Here is a 19731-nt window from a genome sequence, read left to right on the forward strand (position 1 = left end):
TAAATACAGTGGGATAACCACCTCTTCCAACTAGCTGGATGCAGTTTGCCCTCTTGGCTGCCAGGGCACACTGCTTGACTCATATTGAAAACCTGCTGTCAACTAGCACTCCCAGATCCCTTTCTGCACAGCAGAAAGTATACGCTTGAGTGTATACACATGAGTATATACTCTTCAAAGCATCCAGTAAAACGTAATCACCATAAAAGTAGTAGGAAATACTGTACCTGTACATGGTTTCAGCTTCCACATCCCCAAACCAGACACGTAAATTTGGAGTGAAGTTCTGTCCTGTAAGTTCCAACATTGCTACATCCCCGCCACCATTCAACTGGAAAGAAAGTGAATGGAAAAAAGAAGAAAATCCATAGAAAAACATGTATTAATAAAACACACATACACACACACTGAAAAAAAACAAAAATTTTTTTCACGTGTACAAGAACAGTAAAGGGTGCTGTTTCTATCTGCTGGATAAAACTGAAAGAAACACACCTACACAACTGAACTGTAAATTAACACATCTAAACAATACTACCAATTAATTTAATATCGTGAAGGAATGTCAAAGTTTTGATAGTGGCCACTTAGAAGTCAACAAACAAGGCTCAGAAAATGAAGAACAAAGAATCTTTCAGAGAATGCGTTAGGGAAGCTTCAAGTTTTTCCATGGTAGGATGCCGATTTTCTTAATAACGTTTCTGTCTGGCCTCCCTTTGATCTCTAATTGGCTGTTTTAAGATCCAAAATCAATTTCTATATAATCAAACAGAAGTCCTAAGGATATCACTACCACAGTATTTTAAGAAAACCTTCTTAATGTAGAGAACAATATTAATATTATTCCTATGATGCGCAGGCTCACATATCTGAAATGTAGGTAAGAAAAATTATGGCAACAAACTAATTTTCCTATTTATAAAGCTAGAAGTATGTTTTCCTACAGTATTCCACAAAGGTACCATGGAGGTTAAATCAGTATGACAAAAATAATCTCACATAAAAGAGTTCATTAAAAAACCCCAACAAACTTACCTGAAGACTTTCTACAACAGGCACAGGTGTCACTGGAGCATGGACCGGTCCCATCCCCTCATAAAATGTGTATTCTGCTTTATCTGTGCTAATGATTGTCCAAGAAGCTCCATCATTAATCATTTCTTTATTTGGTTCTTTGGGGCATGGAGTGGCCTTAGAAAGAAAGAAAAGGTTTAAATCTGGCCTGCAGAATCATTTGCCAAGTCAGAGAGCTAAAAACAAACTCAGCCAGTAACAATGTCTATTATTTCAAAAACATGTTTCCGTATGTTTTTCCTCTAACAAAATGACCTAGAGAACCAGACACATACATTTCAGCAAAACTAGTAGAGAATTAAAACTTGTGAGAACACTGTAACTCTAACTCTCATCTAGGATACTGTCCCCTCTCCAACCTTCTGTTTATTGAGTTTTATTTTAGTTCAGCTTTCGAAGTTTTAATGTTATTCAATAGCCATAAATGAACAAACTAGAGCAACTAGAAGAAGCTACTTCAAAACAGATCTTACTAACGCAAAGTGACTAAAACAGCTACAGACTGAAGTGGAATACTTTTCATTAGTTATGATTTACATCTGGCCAAGTTCTTATTTTATTTTTTTTTTTAGAGTGTCCTTCACCATCCACAAGCTTATATTTCAGTGTATGTGCAACGACAGGGGAGAGAAGTTGAAATGACAACCTTGCAAATCATAAACTTTCACTACCTTCTTGTAAATATTACTAGATTAGTATACAAACATAGACAGAAAATACACTGACAACTATTTATGGCAACAAAAGCCTCTCTGAACAATTCCGTCATCTAGCAACCAATAAGTAAATTGTGTATAGGTTAAATACAGGAAAAGAGGAAAAAAGGACTAAAAAATTCTAACTTTAATATCTAAATTCTGTTTTCTTCCATTAAGCTTTAAGGATATCTAAGTACGTAACTATAACCTTCACTCTTCAAAACTGTTAGATGAACTTCAATTAGCACAAATTTACTGGTTCAGCTGAAAGGAAGTTAAGATCAAAGCTGAATTCTCATGTGGACTCTTCATTCCAGTATCATCATGTAAAAAAGCACTACGAACAGCTTGCAAGGGAAGTATGCAACAGGGATAGTATCTACAGATCTTTCCAAGCTCAAGACCTAACTGATATTTTTATTAGAAACATATGGAGCTTCTAAATTACTAGTCCAACTTCAAAAGTGGAACTGCTGTATACTATTTCAATGCATGACATTTTTCTTACTGGTGACTACAATTCCTGCTGGCACAGATGACATACTTCAGCTCATAACAAACAAAACCACGGATATCACAAATATACAAGGTTGTACAGGTACAAGATCCTTGACTGGTTTCTTCAGATCTCCTAAACCCCTGCCACAAAGCCGAAGGAAAACGCCACAGAATTTGTTCTGAAAGTCCTGCTACATCAAGAATTTTTTCAGTAACACATTACTCCTTCTGTCAGAGAAATCCTTGAAAGATTATGATTCCTCTTCTAGAGAAGCATTGCTTCTTGTCGCTTCCAAATACAGCAGTTGACCTCCAGGCCCTCCCCGTCCCCTTCTTTCCTTTCAGAACTAAACTTTCTCAACAGGTGGCACTGGAAGACTGAAATGCGTTACCACCATGCTTAGTACCTCATGTTTTGACAGGCTTCACATGGAGGCAGGATGGGAAACAAACAATTGCGTAACATTAACAGATAAAGGACTGAATTCCCCAGGAAATGGTAAATGCAAGGACAAAGACAAAAGGAATGCAAGGAATAGAATATACTTAGATCTAAAAAAAACCCCTCAAACAACCAAAAACAACTAAACCCTTCCCCCCCCCCAAAAAAAAACCCTCAAGAAAGCTCTACATCAAAGGATATTGAAAAAATGAAATCATAATGGATTAGAAAAAGTTGTAAGGTTTTGGTTTTGTTTAAATATAAAGCTAATTAAAGGAAAGCAAGAAGGAAAAGGTAGAACTTAACAGTCATTCTTATTTTCAAATGCACAACAGCCAACTGCACAGTCCCCTCCCTGACATTTGTTGTTGCAGTGATTTTTATTCAATGTCATCACCAGCGTACTGATAAAGTCAAATCTTCGACCTTCTGCCTGATCCTAAGTTTTTCAGGTAGTTAAATGCAGTTACAATTGCAAGTATGTTATATCCAGAAGGGCATCAAAATGAACACAAAGGGCAAAAAAGTGGTAATGAGTTTCAATTTAGATAAAAGTGAGGTTTCTAAAGAAAAAAATCTGTAAGCCATGCCCATAAAATACTGAACTTGGAACCAGTAGTTACAACTCAGGATCCTGGAGTCATCACTAAATCTTCTGAAATCACCAGCTCAATGTGAAGTGGCAGCACAATGTTGGACACCCATCAGAAAAAACTATTGAGAATAAGGTATCAAGTATTATTTTGCCAATGTAAATCCTTTGTTCATCTAATTCTGGAATATAGTTCTGGTCTCCTTGTCTAAGAAAGCCACAGTGACAAAACATACAGAAGGGGCAACCAAAATCACCAAGTAGCTGCTAACCTTATGAGAAGAAATTGAAAAGACTGACTCTAATTTGGAGAGAAGAAATTAAGATGTTGATGGGTAAGGTGAATGTAGAAGTTGCTCGCTAAATCCTGCAAAACTGGAACTAGGAATCACTCACAGAAACTGTCAAATCATCGAAAACAAATACAGCAAAAGTTTACTAGACAGACGACAGGAAATGTCTTGAACTATCTGCTGCAGAATACTGCAGTGAGAGAAAGCATCAGTAATTTCAAAAGGAATCAAACTGATGGACGCATCTACAAAATTATACTAAAAGATACGAGTCAGGGATGCAGCCCGTTAATACAGTGAGTATGGGTGCTGGCAGAGTACAACTGCATAAAGCAACCAGGTCTGCCCACTTCTTGTAAGCCCCACCCCGTATGGCTGCTGCTAGACATCGATACAGACTGTACACTGATCCAGCATGGTATTATTTATATACTTTCTGTATTCCGCAGAATACATGGACATCTTTAAAGAGAGATCTGGCTGGAACTTCAGCAACTGAATTTCAAGGTTTTTGTATGTTCATACTGACCTGCTGACTTTCTACAGCCTCTCTGCCTCAAGCCTCTAAGGTCTTTATATTGGGCTATTTCCATTCACCTAAGAGAAACCTCTCACCCCAAAGGAAAGTCTGGTGTTTGTTGTTTTTTGGTTTTGGGTTGGTTTTTGTTTGGTTTTTTGGTTTTTTGTTTGTTTGTTTTTTGTTTGTTTTTTTTTACAGTGACCACAGTTTGTCTAGACTCTTATTATATAAACTATATTCAACAGTAAATGCTTAAGAGTAGGCAGGTGAAAGATGCTACACATGCCTGTTTTTCTGGTCTTGGTCTTCTGGTCCAAAGGAAAAAATGGATAAAACGGAATTTCTCTCCTGCCACTGGTAGAAAGAGTTCATCTTCCATCATGATTTCACTTACCAAAGAGTGGTAACAGCCCAACATCCAAGTTAACAGATTTTATTGAACAAGTTGAAGCAGCAGGTACCTACTCCACTCAAAGAACTCTTAATAGTGGGCTGTCTCTTTAAACCCTACCCATGTGGAAAGTTCAAAGCTCTTATCAGACTGGGTACCATAAGTGCTGCAGAAAATGTAGAGTGGCAGGATGTCCTGGTAGTCCCACAGGCAATTCCAAGATGCTGAGCTAAGGCAGCTGTCAGAGAAGCAGGAGTTGTTTCTTCATTCAGCCCTTCCCATAAAGTACTTTGAGAAAGATCAAACAGTAAGGCTGATCCTGAGTTACTGCAGCTCCCGTTTCAGAGATTTCTCTTTTTGACAAAGATCTGCTCTCCTTTACAAGAACATATACTGATAGATATAACTCTGCTATATGCTGTGGGTAGAACCAACAGATCTGGTCCCTTCTGAGCTTCATGATTATGTTTCCTGAAATATGAACAAAGCTTCTCATATTTTCTTCCCATTGTCCCAATTCAGGATAGACGTCAACTGAGCCTTTACCAATCCTTTTTAAATTAAGGGAAATCTTTAAAAAGTTAGCTTCCCCCTTTCCTACCTCTGCCTTTCTTACCCAAGAAGCTACCGCTGTTCTCCTAAGGAATTCCCAAGTCTTTCCTGAGTGTGGCTATCTTCCTGGAACACAACATTCTCTCTCAACACCCTTTGCTATTTGAGCCGCCCTGGATGTTTAAAGAAAACTGCAATACTTAGGTAGGTAGGCCTGGACTTGATCACAGTCTTGTTACTCTATGGGAATCACCATGCTGAAAGTCTGCTAAAATCACGCTAACATACATGAGGCTAAACCCAAAACTTGTTAGTATACTGTATAAGCCAGTATAAGCCATCAGAACAATTGTACACTATGGTATTGCTTTTTGGTTGTGTGTTTAGGTTTGTTGGTGTTTTTTTTTTATAGCTTTCCCTCGGGGCTCTTTCCTGTTACAGTAACTTGAGGATATTTTTCTCCACCTGCTGGAGAAACAAATACTTGAAGACTGAGACAGCTACACTCTTTACAGACAAATCAAATTTCTGTGGCTTTACAAATTACTGTGGTCAACTGCCATAGCAGTCTACGCTTATGATCTTAGCCAAGAGCAAGACAATACAACTCTTCTAAGCCCATAATGAAATAAGACTATCATGAAGTGTATTGTTTCCTATTTGCTGTAACCTAGAAATGGACACACAAGTGGTGCAATTCCACTGGCATATGTCAACATGTTAAGCCACAGTATCACCACTGCATGCACAAGTTACTAGTGTGCTTCCATTTCTTCCACTGGAGAAAACGGAATTCATTGTCTACACTGACACAGAAGAAGATTATGAGGAAAGAAAATCAGATTTGGAAAGGGACAGATAAAGTTTGTTGCTTTTCATCCTCTTTTTTGAAAACAAAAATATTAAGACACATTCAAAACCAACTGTAAAACTGGCATTCGTACATACATTGGGAATATTTGGGAAAAATTTGCAACCATGCTTCTCATCTATTGAAATAGTTTTAAACAACTCACTTGAAACTGGATTATTCTCTCCTGGGAAAGGCACAAATACATTCTCTCAGTGTCTTTAAGGTAAAATGCACATTTATGGAGCTGCGATACTGGATCATCTGCATCCAATAACGCTGTTTGTTTATCTACTTTTCGAATTATCTGTGAATGAAAGTTATACATATATATTCAGGACAATTTCTGTACTTCATTACAGTTGAGATTACATATGTACTGTTAGTAAAGGAAGTGAAAGGTTTGGTGTTGGGCTCCCCCCCCCCCCCCCCAATTTCCATGTCTCCTGCTTAAAAACCAACATTAGATTCATAAATCTCAATGCTTTTGAAACAAGAACACAACATTGAAGTGACAGTACTACAGCTTCAATGTGCTGCATGCCTGTCTGTCTTAGCCCTTTTGCTATAAAAGTGGGGAAGAAACTTGAAGCTTCATTAAAATCTACTTTTGTTCCATCCCTTGGTACAAAAGAGCAGCAGGTGAAGTATGAATACACTTCTACAGAAGCTTCCACCACTGACAGCATCAACAACATTCTGTGGCAGACTGGTTGCTAAATGAGGAGAGTTAAAAATAAGGAGGTATTGAGATGTCCTTAAGTACAGTCTTGCAAATAAAACAATCATAGTGTATCTTAACAACAGTTTTCATGAAATTTCATTAATTACCTAAAGACAACTGCAAAGAAAGTTGTTCCTTACGTCTGGAAGTTCAGTGAAAAACTATCTGCTGACTTAATTCAGAGATGCTACACTAATTTATTTTTTTAAATTAAAGAAGTTAATCCCTTACAGAAAGTGGAAAGCTGTAGTTTGGAATTCTACCTCAACTTCTAGAAAAAAGTTTAATACTTCATTTTATGCAACATCAGCAGAAGCAGCAGCCAAAGTGTTTGAAGATTTCTAAGCCGACAACCAGAAAGCCAACCATGTCCTCTGGGATTTCTAACGATAATAAATGGCATTATTAGCAATATCAGTTTCAAGGTTAACTTGTTTTTTCAAAGTTCTTTGCATTAACCTATGTCTGCAAGTTACCTTTTAATTGTATCACCTTCAATCAATCTTATAAGGCAGCATGACCAATGTCCCCAATAGCAAACAAAACAGGAATGTTTAGCCTAATTTGTTTGAATTTATTTCTACCTACAAATAAAGTTTCAGGAATCTCCCTTCGGCAGTGAGAAAATATTAACATGAAGCCCACAAAGTGAGATCCTCTTACTGAAGTTCACGTATGCTGAACCAGATCAGTAGTAACCAGGTCTGGATTTTCCTGTCAATGTGATTTAAAAATAAATTTTTAAAAAAGATCTATTTAAATGATGATTTCACACCACTTACTCTAAACAGGCTATCTTATTTTTTAGTTAAGTTTCATATTGGAGAGTACTTCTCAATACAGTCCTAGTAAAGTATCTCTGGGAAGGGGAACAAAAACCTGCCTGCAGGGAATGTTGGTTTTGCATTGGTGTATTCTAATAATTGTTTCTAGTTAAAAGTAGAATTAGTAAAGCCTTGTATGAAATTCATAATGGGCTGACAAACCACAATTTCACAAAAGGTCTCATATGAAGCATTCACTGTTTATTAACAGTCACATAAAATTCCACTTAGGCTGGCATTAAGTGCATAAAACAGGACAAGAAAAATATAATTATACTTTATTTATAAAAACCATTACTGTGTATCCAGCAATAAAATAATTTTCTTGGTTCACAAGCCTTAATTGGTTATAATCAATTTTGTGTCTGTGACAAAAGGCTGAAATTGTGTCTAAAAAAGTTATTCCAATGTTCCATATGTAAAACAGACCGTATTAATAAATGTCCAAAATGCTTCTGCAAGCTGGTATTGGTGTAATTATGTATCCTTAGAAGTATACAGATTGCTTTTAGATTCAAATCAGTAGAGCATTTTTAAAGTTGTGCTAAACTCAACAAGTGGAATAGTTCTACCGGCTGCAGAGACTTCACTCATCTATTAGGTATCAGTATTTGAAGTATTTTGCTACACTAGAACCTACATTACTGTTTTTAAAAGAGACCTGTTCTTAAGGACAGCTTGCAGATTAACCATTGGCAGTTCTGAATTCTGAAAAATTCTCTACACCTAATTTGCAATCTGTTCTTTGCTTACAGAATTAATCTGAAGATATAAAAATACACTTTTATTAACATGAATGCCATTTTCCATATAAACATATTACCAAAACAAAACATACAAAGTAAAAAATTGTAAACAATGCAAATCCAACTATGCAATTACACTAAGATGCCATCTACAAATTAATTACAGCACTGGAGAAATTAAACTGTACCAGTCTTGGGAGTGCCATGCCAGTAACCGAGCACACAAGTTTGACAGTCTGCCCATAATGAATGTAGCCATCTCTCACTGTGAATTCTTCTCCTTCCGATTCATCATCATCCACTACATGAAAAAGGAATTGTCACATTATTTCTTTTAATCAGTCTTCCTTGATAGGAGGAACATATAACATCACACTATTACAGAAAATACACACTCAATACAAAACAAATCTGCATACGGGTAATTAATATGGAGGAAAAAATGCAGGACTTTTTTTGTGGGGATGGAGGGAAGTAAGTGAAAAAATATATTGCTTCATTTTTACTTACAGAGGTGAATGTAAAATGCTCCCCACTGTTGTGAGCTGGCATGGAAATTACCACCTTCTACGTGCAAATATCTCGTGCTAACTGTTTGGGATCGAAGTCTATTAAATAGTGCCACTTTTGTCCCTGATGCAATACATACTGCAAGGAACACATACAGACTTGAGATTATACAATTACTTCATTATTGCATAAAAAAAGTAACAAAAAGTCACAAAAACATTAAAATAAACTGACGAATAGTGGAAATCAAGAAATAATTCTCAACTATTGGTTAATTTTGAAAATATTTGTATTTGTGACAGACCAAAAATAATCACAAAATTACAAACAGGATAACATACACAGTGGCTGCTCTCCAAGGGCATGCTAGTTCACAGAATTTTGCTACTTAGCCATATGAGCCAGTGCTTGCTGCTGAAAACTCCCTCTGTTCATAGTTCTCCGACAATTGACTGAGCAGAAGCCTTAGCTTGCCCTTGTGCAATACTTAAGGTAACTTTCAGTGATCATTTGAAGTATATTTGAAGTATCAAGAAAAATTGTTCTTACAAATCACAATCAATTGAAAGGAAGACAGACTAACTATGTAAAATTGTAACCATGCAATCTGAAATTTTCTCAGATCCAAACTTACTTATTCAAAAGACAGAAATGCTAAGCTTGCTCCCCTAAAAAAACCCAATCAGCAACTAGCATTTTGCCATCAAAACAGGCATGTTTCTTCTACTTGGTTCATATTCACTGTCCATCAACACTATCTGTCTGAATACAAAGTCAACAGTGCATACTCTGAACCCACAGGTGTGAACTGCACAGCAACAGATTGCCTTTAGTCATGTGGCAAGCTAGCCGCCCCGAGATCCACATTCCATAGGTGAATGGGTTCCAGCCCAACACAGATGGAAGAGCCTTTTAAAGCACTAGTGAAGAGAGAAAAACAAAACAAACAACAAAAAAAAAGGGTATCTCTTGAGGTGCTCCAGTGGTATGCAGGCAAAAACACTCTGGAGGAAAAGCAAAAATTCTCCCAATTATACATTAGCACCAGAGATCTTTAAGTTGAAAAACATGGTAAGCAAATAAATCTGGGTGAAATATCACCATACAGATTTCTTAACTAATTGCTTAAAAGGAACTATGCAAAACATACTAAAAGTAAAACCAACGTGAAAACGGCATGAGACGGTAAGAAGGTGGCTGTGATGTGACAAAGTGCAGTTTGGATAACACTACGCAACTTATTTGTCACAATCTGAAAGCTATCTCTTTGATACAGATCAAAACATCCTAAGCACCTGATCATGGCAGCTTAGGAGATCCAACAGCTTAGAAAGCTGAGGTAGAGAATTCTTTACACATATGCCCACAAAGATTCGCTCCTTAAAGTTTTTTTGCAGACCTTTTATATTTACTAAATAACTAACTGTGCATAAAATTCAACACTTATGCTGATGTATACAGTTCTGAAATAAATTAGAAAAAACAGAAATTGAAGATTTCATTGTATTTACTTTGTAGCTACACCACAGAATACACAAGAAAATTAGTAGGAAACAAAATAAATTGCTACATAAAGAAAAGAATTGTAAAATACTTACAGTCTGCATTTTTCAGCGACTGTTTCTTTTTAGAAGGTTTGGAGATTACTTTGATCCGTTTACTGAGGAACACACCGATGTCATCACTATTGCCATAAAACATTTTAACCGATAACATGAAGTGCTTTCTCTTGTCTGAGTCTGATATGTATAATGTTTTGGCAGTGCAATAATTCTGCAGGTGAAAAAATACAGTTGTTTCTTCTTTGAAGCCAACCCAGTTCAAGAAATGCCATGTATTTAATTATGAACAAAACATGAAAACTGATGCAACAGTTTCTAAAACAGAGCAGAAACTGCCTTTTCCATCTCTTCCGTATGTGTATTTCTATGTCTCCGGTTTAGCTTTGTGAAGTTTGGCACCTGGCTTCAGTACTTTAGTGTCTTTCTAAAGACCTTTACCAGGACTGGAAAACAGATGATTAGAGACTACAGATGTGTCAAAGCCATCTCTGAGTGGTTAAGAGTACTACCAAAAATTGTATCTGATTAGAGCTATACAGGCACTACACTGGGCATGCACAGGCATGGGCATGCACAGGAGTCTGCCTGTGCAGAAAACGTGCAGAGCCAAACTTTTCTCAAAAGGATGGGAGAAAGTAACCAGAAAGTTACTTTTGGCCAATTGTTTATACCAGGTTACAATAGGAGCCTAAAAAAAAAAAACGTATCTCAAACTTTTATTATTCTTTTCCTATTCAGCAACATACGAAGCATTTCTAAGTAGACTATGCTGGAAAAACTAGGTAGCTATAAAAGAGTGCTTAATAAAACAACCAGCCAAAATGAGCGCTCACACACTGCCAGTTCTATTCCAACTGTTTAAGTCATGACAAATATCTTTTAAAAAGTCTTGTAAAAAATAATCTACTAAATTTATTAAGATGCTATTTTAATAGTATTTTTATGCAAAGGGACTTAAAGACCACTTCTAGCAGTAGATGTTATTCAGATACTTCCTTGATAAGATTATCCACTCCTGCAAGCCAGGGAGAGGGATATGGAGTTTAGGCCAGAAACTGTACTTCAGTTTTGATGCCTACCGAATAAGGTAAGAAGATTACTGACTCTGCATCAACAAGCTACAAAGTAAACATTAGTATCCTGCTATGATCCCATGAAACAAATCCACCTACTGGATCATCCCATTTATTTTTGAGGGTTTTTTTTAAACCACTTATGTAGTATCTGCTACAGTGTAACAGAAGTTATCAAAAATTAGCAAGGGTATTCCTTGAAATATGCACCACATAGCTATAATATCCTTTGTAGTAATTTGAGTGGCTTATTACAACTCTTCTACCTTTCCTTCCAAGTTCAGCTGCTGCATTTCTTGGTCGCTGTTTCCTATTCCAATGAAGGCGCAAGGTTGTGACTCTTGCTCAGTGCAACCATCCCGTTCCATTTGCTCTTTTTTTTTCTTCCATCCACTGCCCATAAGGTACACACATGGAGGAGGGCAAAAGAACCTGAAAAACATATTATGAGATTACACACAGCTTTCAAGAAAATTCTTCAGACAAACTGCTGTGTATCCAAAGCTTTCTCAGCCCATTCACACTTTGCATTCCAGTATATACATGCACGCCCAACATTTGCCTTGATTTTCTAAAATGCAAATCAGAAAGAGAAAAGGCAAGGAAAATCAGCATTAGATGCACTGTCACTGAGCATCTTTCCAGTTCAATATATGATAGGTAACAGTTTGCATCTCTACAAAACAAAACCTCTTTCTACCCTTACAAAGAGATTCTCGAAGAAAGTAAAAAGGCTTTGAAAGTGACAGTGTTTTCCTTTTGTAGCTGCTTAACATGATGCTCTGATCAGTTCACACAGAGCAGTTCCACAAATTAATTTAATGGACAACTGCTGACCACAATTCCTATACATTTATTGTTTCATCATTAGTAAGAAGGAAGTCTACTCTGTCCAAGCATAAATCTCTTTTCAGTTTTTAAATAGAATAGATGAGTTTACATCTTCATCAGTAACTGCAAAAGATATGATCTAGTCTTTAGCATCACTGACCGAAATCAGTCTAGAAGCTACTTACAGCAATACATTCAAAATTAAAGGCAGCATTATAATGCAATGTATCGATCCTGAAGTTTCTGCAAATTGCTAAAAATGCAAATACTAATCACTTTTGGTTTTTGTTTAGCTGACACCTGCAGTGGTTTTATCATTACTTAGCTAAGATCAAAGTTTAAAAAGCAGAATGAGTACATCTAGCTGTGAGGTAGAGTCATGAAGGGAGAAAATAACTGAAAAAGTTTTTAATTATTCTATTTATTTCAAATTGGAGAGCAGTGCTTAACTTGGCACTTCTGAAATCCAAATATGACAACTACCTCATACAGGTGTGTAGGTAAGATTTGATTTATTTTTTTTTCCTTTTTTTTTTTTTTTTTAAAGATTTTGCTTGTGACAACTGAATTAATGGATTACTTCTATTAAATACCATATAAACCTCGATTAGTGGAAGTCAGATTTAGTATGAAAATCAGGTCTAACACTTTATCTCACCTTTTCAGCAAAAGTACCTTTATTTACGATATAAAAATGCTTTTCTAAGTAACAGAATTCTTAACAGATGAAATTAATTCCCGAGTTAATAATCACATAATAATAAATTGTAAGTATTAAGAATCCATGCAAACAAATGCAAAGATTTTAATAATTTCATTTAATGCACACAAGTAATGTCTATTCTTTGTTAGAGAAACAAAGAAATTTTATGTTTTACTGTAATTCAAAACATCTTGGTGGTTATGATAATGAGCAAAAATTACATTCTGCAGGCAAAAAAATATAACCAAACTTTCTTTCTTGCCAGTAAATCCACAGTGAAAATTCTTCACTTCATTTCACTCTTTTTAAAACACAACAAAACTGATGATATACCAATATGCATATAGCTTAAATATCTGTGAATGTCTTTCAAAAGCGTTGTGCTCGGGTTTGAAAAAAGCCTGCCTACAAAAGAATTTGTAGAAAGCAGCTCGCCATGTGACATCAAAAGAGCTATGGGCATGTCTGAGAAGCTCATTAAATTTGTGAAACTGCTTCTACAGATTGCTTTTTGAACTTCCAAACAAATGTAAACAAATGCTAGACTTCATTATGATAATCCATTTCAGCAAAGACATACAGCAATCATTTGCCCCTTTTATTGCCTTCACACTATACTGAAGCATAGAAATTTTGATATATATTTATGGAATTATGAATTAAGAGAAAGCTACTTGTAGAAGCAAACATTTTAACAACTCACATTCTCATGTGGTTATTGCATCAGTTTTAACTACTTCTATTTTATTCTTTGGAGTAATTATGGGTCATATGAAGGCTCTGGATATTTTTTTTCTTCCAATTGAAAATGCAGAACACAGAGAACCAAGGCAATGGGCAGAAACTTGCCAATTTGCAAAGCAGATGTTTCCTGATGGAACTGTCAATTTGAGAAACTATATAATATACTACCTAAAATATAAAATTTAACACTTTCACAGTAGCAGCACAGGAGAACACTTGCACCAGCTCAGTCACCAATCATAAAGCTGAAATTTATAGTTATCTGAATTAGAATGGGTTACTGTAGCTTTATTGCTATAAGAACAGAAGTTCTGAAATTTGAAAATTACCATGAATAAAAAGAGTAAGCAGTAATAAATGTCACCAAATGGTGCACATGCTATATTCCCTTTTTGCTTTTGCTTCTTATCTTCTGCTACCTGATCTCTCTCTTCCACCTTCCATCACAAAGATGATGAATGATGCAGTAGGGGTATATTTAAGAACACCAGGGGTTTCTGTTACGTGCCAATTAAATCCTCCCCTTCCTACTACAAATTCTTGATCTCAAAACCAGCAATGAACTTCCTGCTTTTCAGCTGCATTTATTTCAAACAGCACTGGCGACGTGACCTAATTTCCTTCGAATGCTTCTCTAAGCTAAAAGAAAAATGATCTTAAGAGGACTTATGTTTGTGAGAGAGACAGTACAATGACAATGGTCAAGATCATAAAATTTGTATTAAAGTACAAAGTGTATATTTACTTTCTACATGACCAATCTACTTTATGTGCCCTGTATCACCCCACATCTATATGTAAATACCATAAGTGTTATTAAAAAAAAATATCTATTCTGAGGCTCACCTATTGGTTGCTGCAACTTTCAGCATGTTTTAAGAAAACAGAAAACCAAAACAAAGCAAGAAATAACAACTTTAGCATTACACTGAGAAAATTTACACTGTAAGTAATTGTGATCACATGAAAAAAATATATAGATATAGACAAATATATATACACATGTGGGCAGGAAGGAAGCAACAGAATAAAGTGTCACATTTTTATTAGACTGACAAGGGGACAAGTGAGGGCAACAATCATGCCTAAGTACACTTTAGGAGGCCTACTCTGCCATCCCAGACAGGAGAAACATGATGGTGGTCCTCTACGAACATACTTTTCAAATTGGGATTATGAACTAACTCCAAGGTTAGGAAATGCAATTCTTTTGGGAAGAAACTTCAAGTAACAGGTGCATTCATTCAAGAGTTGGCCTTTTGGGAACCAACTCAGATTGCCAGGAAAAGCACACCACCCTAGCTAGTCAGATTCTGAACTCTCAAACTCGAATGTCAATACAAGATCCTTTCAGTGTTCATGGATGTATCCCATTTATTTTCTTCTCAACAATTACAAGCTATTTCCAATAAGGAAATTATACACAGACACAAAATTAATATCAACCTTTATTAACGGAGCAATGCTTTGCAAACAAGAAACCAAACCCCCTGTATTCCATGTAGATATAACACCATAAAGCAAACATCACACATTTACCTTTCTTCCTCATGTATTCTTTTGTATTCCTCTTATCGGTTAGAACACAAGAAACAAATCTCAACCTTTTTTCATATCCTTTTTCATTTCAGATTTATTCTAAACTAAGTCCTTTGAATAGCTACGACCACTAGATGGCACTGAAGACCTACAAGAAACAAGTTTTAACCCACTGGTGAAAAGAAAACAAGCCACAACAATTAAAGTGCTCTTTTAAAATTAGACCACCGGGAAAAGCCTTGGAAAACTATGACTTATGGAATAAAGAATGACACTTTCGAAACAGAGACGATTTTAAGTTTCGTTAAAACAAAAAGAAAGAGTCTGGACATTCACAATCTGAATGCGTTTTCATATATGTCAGCCTCTTACTCACCCTTCAGACACAGACAAGTACAGACTCAGGGCTTTTTATGTCATATTTACAATCCCAGAAACTCATGTACAGAAGAGATTATTATATAGTGTGAGTAAACTATGAATATCCCCATATTTCCAATTTTCACAGAGGACTGGAGAAAGTGTCTTTGATATGTATAAAGTAACTGCTAGAAACAGGTTCTCTCATTACTAAAACATTTGTGATTAAAATAAGAATTTACATGTTTATGTGAGAGGCTGGCTTTCAGATAACTATAAAGAGGAAAGAGAAGAAGAAAATCACCTCCCCAAAATATGTAAAGTAATTAAGGTAATTTCCAGTATTACTGATGGGAAATAAGGCAGGACAATGTTTGGTGGAACAAATGAAAATACTCTTCCTTTAACCTTTGATTTACAGGGCCTACCTCTCTTTAACCACAAAACTAAAGTAAGACTGAGTAGGAGGTAAAAAATTCTTCTGAAATATTCATATGACCTATAGTAAAAAGAAAATTATGTTGGAGGGAATGGCAGCTGTGTCTGGTTCTTCTGAGCTTGTTCAGAATTTTCAGTACAAGAAGTAATGATGGAAAATCATGTAGGATGTCATTTCCTCACTGGATTTGTACCATATTCTCTTAATACCTCTTCTCTATGCAACGAGCAGACTGGCAATTCCTTGATGAATGAGCAGTAAAACAACACAGGACATTATTCTGTGAGGTAAACACCTAACAGCTTGATCTAAAAAACACATGAGATCTGTTAGGGATCAACTCTGTGAGCTCTTTCATTACTGGAAATATAACAATATAACAACCAGGAATGTCTTTCCTGGACAAAAACTGTTCCACACTTGTTAGAGCTGCATGGCGAGATGCAGATTCAGTGTTTTTCTACTTTCTGATATAAAGCACAGCGAATGAACCAGGGTAACATTTTGGGATACCAGGTCTCTGCAAATACTTTATGTATTTAACATACTTCTACAACATTTTGTTGTGTACTCCTAGTTTCTCATAAAAGGCTCTCTCCCATACTTCTTCCAAGAACTTGTGATCAGTGTAATTGAAATGATGGAAAGTTTTAAATAAAGTATAACACTGAAATTATGTTAGCCAGGAAAGGTCAGAAGATTGATCTCCAAAAAGTAAAGGGCATCCCCACAGTGCCTTCCTACAGGATAATTTCATGGGCCACTTAAGTAAGGAAAGACCATAGTATTAGCAACCTCATGTTAAGACTCCAGGCTCAGTAACTCAGCAGAGCAAACAGAAGCAAGCTGTTACCCATCTGTTACAACAGATCTGTTCCATCAGACTGACTGGAAACTGAACATTTTTCCACGGCAAAAAAGCCAAGCTGAGATTTGTCTAAGGATGCTCCCCTTTATTCCAAATTACTTGAAGGGAAGAACAAGATAATTAGTGGTTTCTGAGTCTTGACTGCAACAGCAAAGTGGAATAGGTTGATTCTTTGGCACCACCTGGAATATTGTTTTAAATCAGACAATCACCAAAGGAGACAACAAAATACCTTCAGTCAATTCAGGCCAATCAATACACAGAAAATACGGTACTTCAAGTAGAGAAGGTACCCTAAGTGAACTTGCCAAGAAGCAAGGGGAAGAATGAAGATAAAATCAGCTCATGCCATTGCTGCCTAGTTCTGATGCACTCAATGCTTTTTTCAAACCACAGGCTTCTGTTCATAAAGATATGCTTTTTCAAATCATCCAAATCATCTCCGTGTTCCTCTTACAGAAGTCTTTGCCTTCAGGAGAATTTATAGGTGCCTACCAGCTGGTTTTCTTTATGTTCAGGGTGACATTAGCAGAGAAATTTTTCCTTTGTACCAGCTGGTCAAATTCAAGTCCTGTTAAGACAGGAGGTGAGCTTGTCAATTACCTACATTGTTCTGAGCATGAAACTACTCAGCAGTAGTCTTTCCTTCTTAGGAGCTCAAAGAACTACAACATCCACTAAGGAATTCAATGCAACAACAAACAAATGAAAAATCTTTAGGTGCCAAAGTGCTATGAAAGAAATAGTGGAGCCATGGGGTAAGCCCTGGAAAAGGCTATGCTCTCAATAAATAAGAGCGTTAACCAGAGTGCAGGCATAGTCAGTTTGGTCAAGGGAAGTATCTGAGCAGAAATTACGGGAGCTCCTTCACTAACAGACATAAAACAGGACACAGCTAGGCCATTCTCAGGCTAATCAGTAGTGCTAGCGTTTAAACTCCACAAATATCGATTGGCTCAGTCAGTGATGAACTATGTCTTGGAATCCAAAACACTTCAATCCTTTAAACCATTGAATGCTCACACTCACTGTTCAGAGTGTGAGACAAATTTCAGTGAATGGTAAATATAAAAAAAAGTATGTACAAGAAGCACAAGCCAAACACCCACACTCATCAGGCTTATACATCACCTGAGCTTTTTACCAGTCAAATGCCTTTGAAAGACGACAGCCATCCAACAGGAAACACCAGGCAAAAAGCCTTAAATTCAACTGAAGTCCATCCCTGTGCTTCTTACCCTCTGGCTTCTTTGTTAAACCAAAGGACATTAATGTTGGTAAGTGCAAGGCTAATAAGAAGAGTCCACTCAAAGGAAGAAGCCTCCTTTCACTACTGTTATTTACAGTCAAGTATCAAGAACACTCTCAAATGAACCCAGAATGTCTCCACCCATGCGGCAACAACCTGGAATTGTGTTTCTGTGAGGCCTATTTAAACCAGACCACACTACGTGAGATCTGCACCGTCTACAGTTGAGTTTTCTCCAGGGTATTTCACCATCTACTAAGCTCATCAAAACACTGAAAGGTAGTTATTGTGCCAACCTTTTAATTATGCCATGCAAAGTTTATTAACGATAAATATTTTCCATGACCTCACAACAAAAAAGGTTTAAAGACTGGAACAAAAGGTGGGAGCTTGTTTAGCCTTTTCTAAGGTTCTACATTTGCTTTAAAGATGTGTCAAATGTAAGAAATGGTTCCTTTTGTAATTTGAATTCTTACTTACAAAGATAGTGCCATTAAACTTATTCTTTATGGATCAAAAATTAACCAGATCATATCCATGCCATAATAAAGTCCCATGGAAAACATGAAATTTCTCCATAAAAATAGGTTTGTCTATAAAGCAGATGTGTATGAAACAACTCACTACAGAAATGGTATGTAATGTAAAAATGCTAAAAACTTGATTGATTACTTGTATAAAACAGCTTTAAATCTTTACTAATTTTGCTCAGTCCAGCAATAAAAACCACCAAAGGGCATGTTCTGCTATCAATAAAACAGAAGCAATTAAAAACACTCAAAAAAGAAAAAAAAAGAAAGAAGCATCATTCAGTTTCATGAAGGACCTTAGGGCACACATGGATCCAAGGATTTAATAACTGGCATTTTTCTTTACACCAATAGCGACAGGGCATCATTACTGATGCTAACAGTCTGGGAACTAGCAGAACAGTAGCAGAGGCAGTCTAAATGACGTGTCACAATTAAGAAAAACTGAAATATTTAAATTTAAAAATGAAATCTTAGTATGTATTCCAGACTTTCACTTCATACCCATACCTGCATGGCAATCACTTCACCATCATATTATTTTCTAACAAATATTGAATCATTTTCATGTTAGTAATCTTTTGGAAAGCTCTGAAATTGTCTACAGTTACTTGACATGCTTCCATTTTCAAAGAGGTGAATTTGAGACACCTTTCAGGAACAAATGCAACTGTGCTGAGACAGGCAAACTGCGCCTCACAAAATCTTAAGTGGTACCTAAGTCCAGTTAGCAATCATCGCAAACAGTGAGAAACCGATGAATAGTTTACCGAACGAACATTACCACTACTTAGGGTAATGTATGTGCCACAGTTTAACAGCATCACGTGAAGTATACATGTATATTCAAGGCAACAGGAATTTCTAGTAATGCCATGAAATGCACATATGAGCTTTCAGAAACTGATAGCAAATAACAATTCGAAACTTTGCCCTGTATTCTTCAGAACACTTACGTAAGTTTTTCAAACACTAATGGAACATTTAATAATCAAAATTACATACTTTATCTCTTTCATTTCTCCCTTCTTTTGACGCAATTTGTTCTCCAAAACACTGATAACACAGGACAACCTTGTAAAATGTTCCTGCCTTCATGAACTGCTCTGGCCTCAGAAC

At 36.3% G+C, this 19731-nt stretch overlaps 1 protein-coding gene across 6 annotated transcripts in view; it reads right to left on the reverse strand.

Moving 5' to 3' along the window:
* Window positions 1–19731, reverse strand: part of RBPJ (recombination signal binding protein for immunoglobulin kappa J region) — a 154554-nt gene that overhangs the window by 4937 nt on the left and 129886 nt on the right. For 5 of the 6 annotated variants that reach the window (XM_027795026.2, XM_027795025.2, XM_027795024.2 and 2 more), the window contains 7 exons: window positions 11616–11781; window positions 10313–10487; window positions 8715–8852; window positions 8393–8505; window positions 6077–6217; window positions 1036–1191; window positions 228–331 (listed from right to left, as the gene is read on the reverse strand). In XM_027795026.2, coding sequence (XP_027650827.1) covers window positions 228–331; window positions 1036–1191; window positions 6077–6217; window positions 8393–8505; window positions 8715–8852; window positions 10313–10487; window positions 11616–11781 — 993 coding nt within the window. The remainder of the gene's footprint in view (window positions 1–227; window positions 332–1035; window positions 1192–6076; window positions 6218–8392; window positions 8506–8714; window positions 8853–10312; window positions 10488–11615; window positions 11782–19731) is intronic. The other variant, XM_055794558.1, reaches the window with a different exon arrangement.

The sequence above is a fragment of the Falco peregrinus genome, chromosome 2 (assembly GCF_023634155.1).
Source record: "Falco peregrinus isolate bFalPer1 chromosome 2, bFalPer1.pri, whole genome shotgun sequence".
NCBI lineage: Eukaryota > Metazoa > Chordata > Aves > Falconiformes > Falconidae > Falco > Falco peregrinus.